At 55.3% G+C, this 11,491-nt stretch overlaps 1 protein-coding gene across 9 annotated transcripts in view; it reads right to left on the bottom strand.

Moving 5' to 3' along the window:
- Positions 1-319: 319 nt before the first annotated feature.
- DAB2IP (DAB2 interacting protein) overlaps positions 320-11,491 on the bottom strand; it is a 189,917-nt gene continuing 178,745 nt past the window's right edge. For 8 of the 9 annotated variants that reach the window (XM_074362157.1, XM_074362155.1, XM_074362159.1 and 5 more), the window contains 4 exons: positions 11,196-11,348; positions 8,871-9,064; positions 4,169-4,256; positions 320-3,371 (listed from right to left, as the gene is read on the bottom strand). In XM_074362157.1, coding sequence (XP_074218258.1) covers positions 3,204-3,371; positions 4,169-4,256; positions 8,871-9,064; positions 11,196-11,348 — 603 coding nt within the window. In that variant the 3' untranslated portion in view covers positions 320-3,203. The remainder of the gene's footprint in view (positions 3,372-4,168; positions 4,257-8,870; positions 9,065-11,195; positions 11,349-11,491) is intronic. The other variant, XM_074362158.1, reaches the window with a different exon arrangement.

The following is an 11,491-nucleotide window of genomic DNA, read 5'->3' as shown; positions in this document are numbered from 1 at the left end:
ACCTCTCTTCCCTCCTGGAGACAGACTTCAGGGGCTTGGAAAGCATTTGAAGCAGAGGCTGGCAGGAGCTGGTGTCCGCTCCAGGGAAGTGCAGGGACCGTGCTCTGGGAGCCCAGCAAAGACCTTGTCCTTGCTTGTCAGAGCCAAGGGAGAGACCCCGGCTGGAGGAGGAGTGGGGGGGCAATCCCCCTGCCCACAACTGCCACCAGGGTGACCCAAGTGCTAGGGTCCCCTAGGTAAAGAACAGTATCAGCCCACGACTCAAGAGCCACCCCTGGAAAAGCTCCTGAGTCCCAGCTGAAGGGAGAGGCGAGCCAGGTTTAAAATAGCTAAATAAATCTTTAATATTTCTAATTGCAAATGTACAGAAATTGCACAGCCACACAGTCTTAGCACACCGACAACGCTCTCTGTACATTATTACACCGTTAGAGCCCCAGCTGGAGGGAGGCGCTCCGGCCAAGTCTCCAGCGTTGGCGTTTTTTCCTTTTCACATACTTACAAAAGGGGGGCAGGGAGGCAGAGTGGGGGCTGGGGGCGGCTCTCAGGCCATGTGTAGAAAAGAGGGGCTGTTTCCCTGGACAGTCTGCCTTCTGCAGACGGAGGGGGGAGGGAGGTGTGCCCCGAGGCAGATGCTCTGGGGGGTGGGGGCACCCGGAGCTCTGGCCTTGGTCCCCCACCCCCTCTTTTGGGCAGTCGGAAAGAGTCTTCACTTATGGAAGTTTGGCAGTTTCCTTCACCCTAAACATAAAAGTCAAGCAAAACAATCGGGCCTCTCTGTTGGCAGGGGAGAGCCTTCTCCAGCAGAGCTGGGCCTCTGTCTCCCCAAGCAGAGACTGCTTCCCCTCACCTCTCCCTCTGGGGCACAGGTTCAGTGTGACCCTGGCAGGACACATGTCCCCACCACCCTCACCCAGACAGCACACTGCAAAGCCAACAGGTAAATGCCACAAGCAGGGAAAACCCCCAACACCCAAATCCCCAATCTCTGCCCCCTGCCCAATACTGTTCTCTAGATTAAAAATAAAATAAAAACCGTCGGAGAGCAGCGGTCCCGGGCAGCCCTCGGCAGCACCAGGACTAAAGGACTATGTACAACCATTAGGTGAAATAGTTACATTACAGTCAAACACCAAGAACATTTACAAAAATCGTCAGACTTGCAATTCAGATAAAAATCTGTGAAGAGTCTGTACACTTTTACAGTTTTTGCACTAAGTAAATAAGGCTCTTGGCCTGAAAGCTTACAACCCCAGGCCAAGGGCCGCCAGCACCGGCCACTGCTGGCCTCCGGAGCCCGGCTTGCCCAGGCCCTGGGAACCTCCCCCTGTATTGCTAAGAGGCGCTCAGTCCGAGGTCGCTCAACGAGGCATCGGTGGGAAGAGAGGTGGGTAGGGAGGAGGGGAGGGCTCACTGGGCAGCGGGATCGAGACTGAACCAGAGGAGGACATCACTGGGGCCAGGCCCTGCCGGTGCGGCCAGGACTGGGGTAGGGCCTCAGCCCCACAGCTTCCTTCCTGAGGTCTGTGACCCTTGGGGGTCCTGCCCTCTCGCCACCAGCATGTCTCCGGCCTAACTGAACTGCAGCTTTCACCTAAGAGCCCCTGCTCAGAGCACAGGCCCAGGACCGGGTGCAGTGTGGTCTGGGCCACCCCTGCCGCGCTGCCCTTCCTTGGGATCTCTGTGGCAACCTGGGCCCTGGTAGCGTGTCTCCAGCCCCGGGGGCAGGAAGGGCTCAGCGCTCTTTCCAAGGGGCTCCTCAGCTTCCTACGGCTGAGGCAGCTCGCCCAGCCCTGGCTCCCAGCAGGGCAAACACCCCAGCTCTTGCCCAAGATTCCCCAGGGTGAGGAGTGGGACAGGGATGGACGAGAGAGGCCCAAGCTCCTGCCCACCTATGTCCCGCAAGGGGTGGGGGGTGGGGAGGGCTGATAAGCTACAGAACAGCCTAGAGCTGAGGGAAACCAGCCCCAGCCGTGGGGTGGGCGCCTCCCCTGTCTGCAGCGCCTGGGTCCTCCGCTGGGGCCCGGGAGGGTGAGGCAGAGGCCGGCCGCACACACGGGGCCAGGTGCAGGCCGCTGCTGTCTTGGAGAGGGAGCAAGTCTAACATCCTCCGGGGCCGCTATTTCCCATGCAGTGCACACGCTCAATTTTAAAAGGCCCCTGTGTTCCAGCAAGCGAGCAAGCGGGCTTTTGTTTCTAATGCATACTGTGAAAGGAAAAAAAATCACAGTTATCCACCTTCTCAGGGCCTGCGGGCATCAGAATTTTTTTTAACCATCAATCAGAAAAGCTCAGCCTCTCTCTCGGGGGAGCACCAGCTGGCCACTCCCTGCAGGGCCACTGTGCCTGGGACACTTGCTGTAGGAGAAGGGCAGGCACCGCACAGTGCCACTGGGGCCAACTCTGCCCACGTCTTTGGCTTTGCAGTGCCCAGAGTATCAGCCCGGGCCCACGATTCAAGGGAGGGAGGCTCTGGATCTTCCTACAGGCACGAGGGCCCAGAAGAGCAAGCTGTGATCCTCATTGGGTTTATTTGGCAGAACAAGTTAGGGAAGGAGGGCGGAGTCTGGGGACAGGTGTGGGGGTGAATCCTCGGTTCCTCACAGCCAAGAAGGCTCCCTGCGCATGCAGTGGCAGGTGCTCAGGGTGAAGACGGGCAGGGGACCCAGAACTCTGGCAGTTCCGTCCTCCCCACCCACTCCCTGCCCGCCTGCCGACCGCCCTGTCAGCTCTTGGAATGGAGGGCAGGTCCCACAGGGCAGGGCCTGGCTGCCTGGGAGCCCTGGGCCCCTGGGGAGGTGAGGGGAAGCCATAAGGAGTAGGTTCCTGGCTCTTCGACCCTCCACCTCTCCGGGCCCCTCCCTGGGGAGGGTGTGGGGGTACATGCACTTGGCCAGGTCAAGGAGGAAAGGTGACGCACACCAGATTCAACAATGAGCAACAATGAGCCTGCTCCCACCAGGCTGTCCCCACTCCCCAGCCTGCAGTCTCTTTGGCCTACACTGAGCACGCTTCTCGGGGAGCGGGCCGCTGACCCGCTCACGCTGCGCCAGTCTCTCGCGGCTCCCTCTGCAGCCGCCTCCTGGACCACGGGGCGGAGGGGGGAGGAGGGCCGCGGCCTCCGGCCCCCTGCGCTGGGGCTGCTCCTCCCCAGGCTGCGCCCCCGCCCTGGGCCACCTCGGTCCTCCCTCTCCTCGGGCAGGTTAACAATTGCTGCTGTTTCTGAACTCGCCGTTCTCAGTAATCTGCAATTTGGTGGGGTTGGTGGGGGAGATGCCGTTACGGGCTTGCATGCTGTACCTCTCTTTCAGCTGTGTCAGGGCGCTCATGAGGCGGGCGTTGGCAGCGTCCAGGGAGGCGATGCGCTTCTCCTGTGGACAAAGGGGGCGTTAGTGGGGGTCATGGAATGGGCTCCTGGGCCAAAGGATCTCCTGGGGGCTGAGGAAACCTCCAAGAAGTGCTGGGGGGGCTGCGGCCTGCAGGTCACCACGTGTGAAGGATGGGAAGGGCAGTGGGCCTGCTGGAGAAGAGGCGGTCTCGCCATCAAGGACCAAGACCTCCTCGAGCCTGCCTCCCTAATGTCCCTACCTCGTCACCCGCTTCTCACCCAAACAGAGCAGCCCCAGTGCTGTCATGCACCAGCGCCCCGAGGGCAGGCGGCCTCGCTCACAGGGCATGCGTGTGTGTGACACAGGTCACAGCTCCCGGTCAGTCTGTGCAGTTTCTAGACTGAGCAAGGTTGTCCCTTGAGAGGATAAGAGTGCAGACCTGAGTGAAGGAGACTGGAGGCCAGAGTCTTTTATGTCTCCCCTCTCAATGTGGCTGGGAAGCCACGGCTCTCAACAAGAGCTCCCCTGCTCCCCTGACCAGCCTTCTGTCACCCCCAGACTTCCCCATTCCCCTCCCAAAAGCTTCCACTATTTGGCCAGGGCCCCTGGTGAAAGGCAGTACCCACCAAGTTGCCCCACCCCTTTCACAGCCTGTCCTGGTGAGCCTGTGGTCCATTGAGACCCTCAAGTCTGACTTCTTGGAGCAGAGATCCTGGCCTTCTAGCCTCCTTAGCTTTTATAGTGGGGCATGACTGAGGACATAAAGAAGCCAAGGTCACCCCCTCCTTATCCCAGGTCCTTTAACACCTGTGGCCAACCAAAAGGCCAGAGCCCCACACCTGGGCATCAATGATCTTCTGTTTGGAGTCTACAGCTGCTTGCATCTCCGCGTGGTCCTTCTTCAGCTCCTCCTCCACTGACATCAACCTGCCGCCAGAGACAAGGACAGTCAGGCTGCATTTGAGGGAGCAGGTGACTTGAGGTGGGTGTGGAGCCAGGTGGGAACAAGCCATCACACCCGCACAGAGGGACACACTAAGAGAGCACCTCCCTGGGCCACACTGCCCACACCTGCCTGGGAAGGAGGCCCACACCTGCCCCCCGCGACTGACATGGGCTGAGCCTGCTCCTTCCTTACAGTACACCTGCCCCAGATTCTGTTCCCAAACCCCCAGGAGCCCCTGGGGCTGCCCCTTTCCGGATGTTCTGCCGGAGCCGAGAGGGTAGGAGTGGGTGTTAGGTCCTCACCACACCCCAGAACCAGGCAGTTGATATGAGTAGGAAACGAAGGCCCTGAAGGGCTCTGGAGCTTTTTCCACCCACTCTCCTCACTGAGGCTGTGCCAGGCACTTGAGGCAGCAAGATTAAGTCACAAGTCAGCGGGGACACAGGAAGGGAGACAGCAGCTACGCTCTGCATGCGAAGCTCAGGGGCCAAGGGAACAGGAAACAGGAAGTAGCTAACCATCTCGGAGGGTGGGGTGGGGGTGCACACACCGGACTCTACAGCTACATCCGAAGGACAAGCAAGGCCTGCTGGAGGGGTAATGAGCACAGGAGACGTGAGGAACACAGTCTACAGAAGCTGAGAACTAGGGCCAGTGTGAGTCTGTCGCCAGCTGCTCCGTCCCTGAGACCCTTCCTGGCCTCACCTGCTTGTCTCTCAAGTCCCTGTCAATCACTGCTCATCACTCCTATCCTCCTATTCTCTTCCTTTAGCTTCTGGACCCCACGCTTTCTGGGTCCCAGCTCCCAGGCCACTGCTCTGCAGACGCCTCGAGGACGTCAGGGCTCCACAGGGCTCTGCCTCAGTCCCCTACTCTTCGAGCTCGATGCTCCTCTCAGACGAGCTCACCCACTGCTTTATATCTGTCTCCACCCACACTGCTTCTCCAGCCCAGCGGAGCAGCTGACCCCAGGCGAGCACTCAGGCCATTTCACAGGAGATGCACAGGGAGGTCGGCAGCGCTGGGGCAGGTACAGCAGGGGCTGTCGTGAAAAGCCAGTGGGATCAGGGGTTGAGGAGCGATGATCAGGAGGAAGGGGTGTGGGGTCACGCCAATGGGGCCTTTCTTGTCACAGGAAGGTAAAACATTGAGCAAAGCCTGTAAGAAGGGGGTGGGGAGGAATGGGGGAAGAGGGAGAGACTTCTCCTTCCAGCTCTGGTGCAATAACAGGCACTGGATTTAACCTCCTGCCATTTAAAAAAAAAAAAAAACTAGAAAACTGGACAAAATTTATGAAACAAAGATTTCCAGACCCTGAACAGGCAGTGCAGTACAGTGACTCCCAAGAGAAGGGAACACACAAGGCAAGCCCCGCCCACTGCGCTGGGAGTCCAGGCAGGCAAAGGAGGGAGGTGATGACAGGGAGTTAAGGAGACCGTAGGGCAGGGGAGGGAGGGCACGAAAGCTTTATTGGGGCAGTGCCACAAAGAAGGAAATGCAGAGGTCTCTGCCTGTCTCCTGAGGGGTACCCCTGGGGCTTTGACTGAGGACTGGTCTGCATGCCTGTGGGAAAACAGCCAGGCAGGTGCAAAAACCATTGGAAAGGAGTACACAAAACAACCCCAGGAATAGTTTATGATCCTTCCAGGCAGTGTGGGAAGATGTACTACACAGGGGCATCAGGGAGAACCCCAGAAAGTCTCCAACCCCTGCCCAGAAGGAAACCTTCTCAACAGTGGAGCCAGATTAGGCCTAGACTGAAGACTGTCCAGGATCCACCCCAACAAAACTTAAAAGTAAGCCTCGGAAGAATCAAACTGATTCTTATAACCTCACTGTGTCCTAAAACAAAGCCCCGAAGTATTTAAGAAAGACAAAACATCCAGGGGCTACATAAAAATCACAGTTATCTGGCAAACAACCAAAGATCACCAAGCACACAGAGAAGCAGGAAAGTATAACCCAGAACCAGGGAGAACAGCAGGGAAAACATACTCAAATGTCCGATGACAGAAGCAGTAAACAAGGACATTAAGACAACTGTTACATTCCACATGTTCAAGAAAACAGAGGACAACATGAGCATAAGAGAAGAAATGGATGGGATTTAAACCAAACTGAAAACCTAGAGGCAAAAAATCCAACATCCAAAATGAAAAAACACTGGCTAGGATTAACAGCAGATTAGACACTGAAGAAGAAATAACTAGTGAGCTTAAAGACACAGTAATAATCTAAGATAAAACAACAAAAAAACCCCACAAAAAAACAAAAAAAGAAAACAACAGAGCGTCAGTGGGATGTGGGGCAATCTAAAGCACCCTAACGTACGTGCGATGAGAGTCCCAGAAACAAACCGGGGAGGCAGAGCTCTATACCCACAGATCCAAGAGCTCAACAGACCCAAGAAACACAAAGGAAACATGCCAAGGCGCATCATAATCAAACTGCTGGCAATTAATGATAAAGAAAAAAAAATCTTTAAAACAGCAAGAGAAAAAAGATACATTAAGTATGGAAGAACAAAGATACTACCAGAGTTCCTACTATTATAGCCAGGGTTAAGGGCAGAATGGGGTCCACTGCTAGTTTTGGTAAAAAGCCACACCACACACATACTCCTGCTAGAACAGCTGAGTTACACGGCCTACAAAGCCTAAAATATTACCTGCCCCTTTACAGAAAGTTTCCAACCCCTGCCCTGAAGCGACAACAAGATACAGCTAATACACCAATGAAGCAGATAAAAAGGGCTCGTAAAAAATGATCCAAAAGAGGGCAAGAAAAGGAACAAAACAGATGGTACAAATAGAAACAAGGAACAAAATAACAGGTTTAAAAGTAATTATATTACATTAAATGTAAACGGTCTAAACACTCCAATTAAGAGGCAGAAACTGTCAGGTCAGTTAAAAAGCAAGAATAATAAAATGTGTGTCACAGAAACTCACTTTATATAGAGGGATATAGTTGGGTTAAAAGTGTAGAAATGGAAAAGGATGTATCAGGATAATACCAACCAAAGGAAAGTTAGGGCAATGATATTAATATTAAACAAAGCAGATTTTAAAGCAAAGGAATATTATGAGATCAGGTGATTGTATAAAGAGGTCTCTGTTCATCCACAGCACTTAACAAGCCTAAGTGTGTGTATGCACCTAAGAACAGAGCTTCCGTGCACATAAAGCAAAAACCAACAGGAATGAAAGGAGAAATAGACAAATCTGTAATTATTAGAAACTTCAATATCCTTTTCTCAGTAGTTAATAGAAGAACAGTAAACAAGTACATGGAAAAACCAGTAAAGATACAGACTTGAACAACACTGTCAACCAAATTGCCCTAACGGACATTTACGGCGGAGAGAAAACGTAAACCAATCCTGGTGTATTTCCTCCGTGCTGTAAACTGATCTCAAGAGCACACACTTCTCAGAGAACACACAGGATGAGGACGAGGTAGTGAGGCTGAGAAGTGCTTTCATTCTTCGAACCACATATATGAGGTGAGCCAAGAGGACGGCTGGCAGGCAAGTGAACAGTGGGTTTCCAGTCACCCTGTTCACAGGCCCTCTGCTCATGCTAACTAACCACTTTACAAAGAACCAGTCACAAGTAAATGAAACTGATTAGGAGCAGAGAAAAGGTGACCTAAATAGAGGGCACTGGGGAAGGATTTTTACACTGGACAAAAAGCATGAGGCCAGGCGGGGTAACATCCCGGCAACTGCACACCTGCTGAATCTATCCACACGACAGGCTCTTGCACCATGTGAACAAACAGGCTGTAAATCCAGGTTCCTCTTGCACCTGGTGTTGCTGTCATAAGGAAGCAAACTCCAGGACTGGGACCCTGGGGGCTGGCCTGGATGCTACACTTTGACTATATTCCCTGCTTGCAGACATGGAGGAGGGTGTACCCACCCTACCTGTGAGTAGGGGGAGAGAGGAGAGAGAGACGGGAATCAACACAGAAATAAAGATGAAATAAAAGCCATCAATGAAATTGAGAGTCAGCGTTAAAATCAATGGTCCCCCTGAAATCTTCCTCCACAACCCAAAGGCACCTTAAAATTCAACATACCCCAAACTGGCACCATCTCTCCCCCTCCCCATCCAAAGTTCCCCATCCCAGTAACTGGCACCATGACACATCCAGATGCTCCTGGTAAAAACCGGGTTATTCTGCCTGCTCCTTCCCTCCCACCTCCCTCTTTCACCCACTGCATGGAGCTGACATCCACTCCTACTTTTCCTGCCCTGGACTGGGTCCTCACTGTCCTTCTTGGCAGTCCTATCCAGCTTCTAATCTCCCCCGAGTGTTCGCCAAGAAAACACGGGCCCCAGGCCCTCTGCAAGCTGCCTTAGCTGACCTCACTTCGGCCAGGCCAGCTGTACATTCCACCAGCAACACACGTTGTACCGTGTGGGTTCCCCACACTCCAGGCTACCTCCCACCTCCAGGCCTGTGCCACACTGTCCCCACCACCTGGGACACTCTTTCTCTCTCCACACCCAGCTCATCCTGCAGCTCTGCCCCCTGTGCGTGTGTGTGGGGCCAGGACTGGGCCCAGAGCAGGACCTGGCTGGCCTCACCTGCTGATGATGCCCTTCATCTGGATGTCCTTGTCCTCCTGTTGCCGTCGCAGCCGCTCCTCGCCCTCCTCCAGCCGTGCCTGATACTCCAGCACCAGCTTCTGTGTTGTCTCCTCCTGGCACTTGAACAGGGTCTCATACTCCTCCAGCTTTTTGGTGGAGATTCGCAACTTGTCCTGCAGTACTGCCAGGTCCTGCCAGGAGGGCAGCGTGCCACGGGCACAGCACCCAGGACAGAGAGCACAGCCTCATGAGCAGAGCGGGGGCACGGGGCGGGAGGGAGCCCGGCTCAGAATGCCCAGGGTCCATCCCAGCCCACTTCGCCCAGGGGGAACGCCCAAGGAGCCCAGGCAGAGGGGCCAAGGTGAGACTAAAAGCCTGTCCCCTGTCCAGGGCTCTCCCACCCCCTAGCCTGACCCTACAGTTACGAGGGGGATGAAGACTCAAACCCAGATCTCAGAAGTAAGGATCTTGAGCTTTTCATAATTAACAAAGGTTAAAAACCTCCTGGGTACATTCAGGAGTTCTGACAGTGCTCTGAGAGGTAGAGCCTCTATAGGAGGGGAAACTGAGGCCCAGAAAGCAAGTGACCCAATCACACGGAGAGTAGAGTGAGTGACTGGCAGGGTGAGGTCCCAGCCTTGATTTGTCCCTAAAGCCATGGCAGTGGCATGGGAAGTGAGGGGACAGATAAAGGCAAGGCGGTCCGGAGCTTTCCAGATCTGACTCAACCCAGCACACTCAGCCTTCGGGGAAGAGAAGGGACATGTAAAGTGGCAAGAGAAGCAGCGAGCTGGGAGGCCGGGTGAGCTGGACCGAGGGAGAGGCAAGGTCAACATGGGAATCAAGGGGTTGCCGGCCGGGGGCCGTGAGAATACAGGGAAGGGGGAGGCACGAAAAGCCTCTTCTTGAGCCCCAGGCAACGGGAGCCCGATTCACTCATCAGCAAGGCCTGCCCAAAGCTCAGAAGGCAGACTGTGGAGAGACCCCAATCCCACCCCAAATCTAACTCCTGAAGCAAAGCTGGACCCATAAAAAAGCCCAGCTCCGGGAGAAACAGCCCCATCCCGAGTCCTCTGCTCGGCTGGTCAGAAAGGGGTCAGGAGGGCCCTCCCTGACAAAGGCAGGACCAGGTCTCCAGGAAGCTTGAGAGAACTCCAGGATTTTCCTGTGAGGGTTAATAGCAAGACAGCGAGAGAAGCAGCAGCTCATCTGGCCTAGGAAAGAGGACACTCCGGCTGCCTAACCCTTGAAATCTTTCGGGCAAACCTTGCAATCCACAGAGGGGAACGTGGTCTCAGAAAGGCACAGAGCCTGGGGTGAGACTGGCCCTCTTTGCTCCCCAAACGCTGGCTCTTGGGGCACTGTGCTCCCTGTCCCCTGGTCCCCTTCACATAATAATGGTGAAAGCAGGTGGATGCAGTGCACCAAGGGGATGGTGGAGGCGGCGGAAAGCAGCATGGACATGGACCTTGCCCCAGGCCAGGGAGAGGGAGTGCAGACCCCTGACCTCCGTGCCCTCGCCTGAAAGGCTGCTACAGGCTTTCCTGGGGCCAAGGAGGGCGAGGGCACCCACGGTAAGCGGGGGGCCTCAGCCTGGGTCCAGCATCAACCTGGGTTTTGGCCTCCAGGAGATCAGGACCAGATGTGGACCCAGGGCAGCTGCCACAGTAACTAAAATAATTCTGGAGAACTGGCTTACCCTGCTGCCCACCAAATGCTAGATGTGTGATGGGGTGGGATGTAGATGTTTTAGGGCCAATATTTTTCCCCTGAAAGGAAGAGAATACCTCAGTAGCAACCCGACATCACCCCTCCCTGGGTTTCTGCCCCAGACCCTGCAGAAATGGGGACTGGGAGAGAGCCAGGCCATGGGTCGGCACAATCGTGGAGTGGAAGAGCCTGGCTGGGGAGCCTCTCCCCACTGTCTTATGAACCCACATCTCTGCCTCTTTGTGCATAAGGCTCCCCCAAAGGTCTCCATGCACTTTTTTGGCATCCTAGGCCCCCAAGTCCTAGATTCTCAAGTCTTAGATTCTCAGAAGCTCGGCTGCCCAGTCATTTAGAGAAGATGCCTCCTGAGTCTGGATTCAGTACAATTTCTAGGTGAGTCTCCGTGCAGCCCACATAGATACCTCAGGTTTAAGCTAAATCCTCCAAATTCCACTGACTGCTGTCCTCATGTGGGACCAGGGGGTTGAGAAGGGACTGGCCATTTGTGAGAACAAGGAGGGCTCCGTATTCAGGGCTCCAGCGGGCAGAATCCCGCCAGCCACCGCGGGGAGGCAGCCCGCCCTACCCGGAGCTGCCAGGGTCCGGCTTTACCTTTTCTGCTTGGCTGAGCTCGTCCTTACTCCTTAGCCTATCCCTGTGGGGGGGGTCAGGGCCCAGGCCCTCGTCTTCTAACAACTGCGCGTTCATGGTCAAGAGCCAGGCGGCCGTGCGGTCCAGGGCATTGGGGCTCACGGGTGAAGGGCCCTGCGATGAAACACAGCTGTGAGGGGCTGGACGGAGGGCTGGGAGGGGTCCCGGGTGAGCCATGGGGGCGAGTGGCTCAGAGGGGAGCTTCAGCTGACTAGGCACCTTGGACGCAGCCCCTGGCCCAGGGAACTCCCAACTCC

Source organism: Camelus bactrianus, chromosome 4 (genome assembly GCF_048773025.1).
Source record: "Camelus bactrianus isolate YW-2024 breed Bactrian camel chromosome 4, ASM4877302v1, whole genome shotgun sequence".
Lineage (NCBI taxonomy): Eukaryota > Metazoa > Chordata > Mammalia > Artiodactyla > Camelidae > Camelus > Camelus bactrianus.
This window is presented reverse-complemented; position numbering and strand designations above follow the sequence as displayed.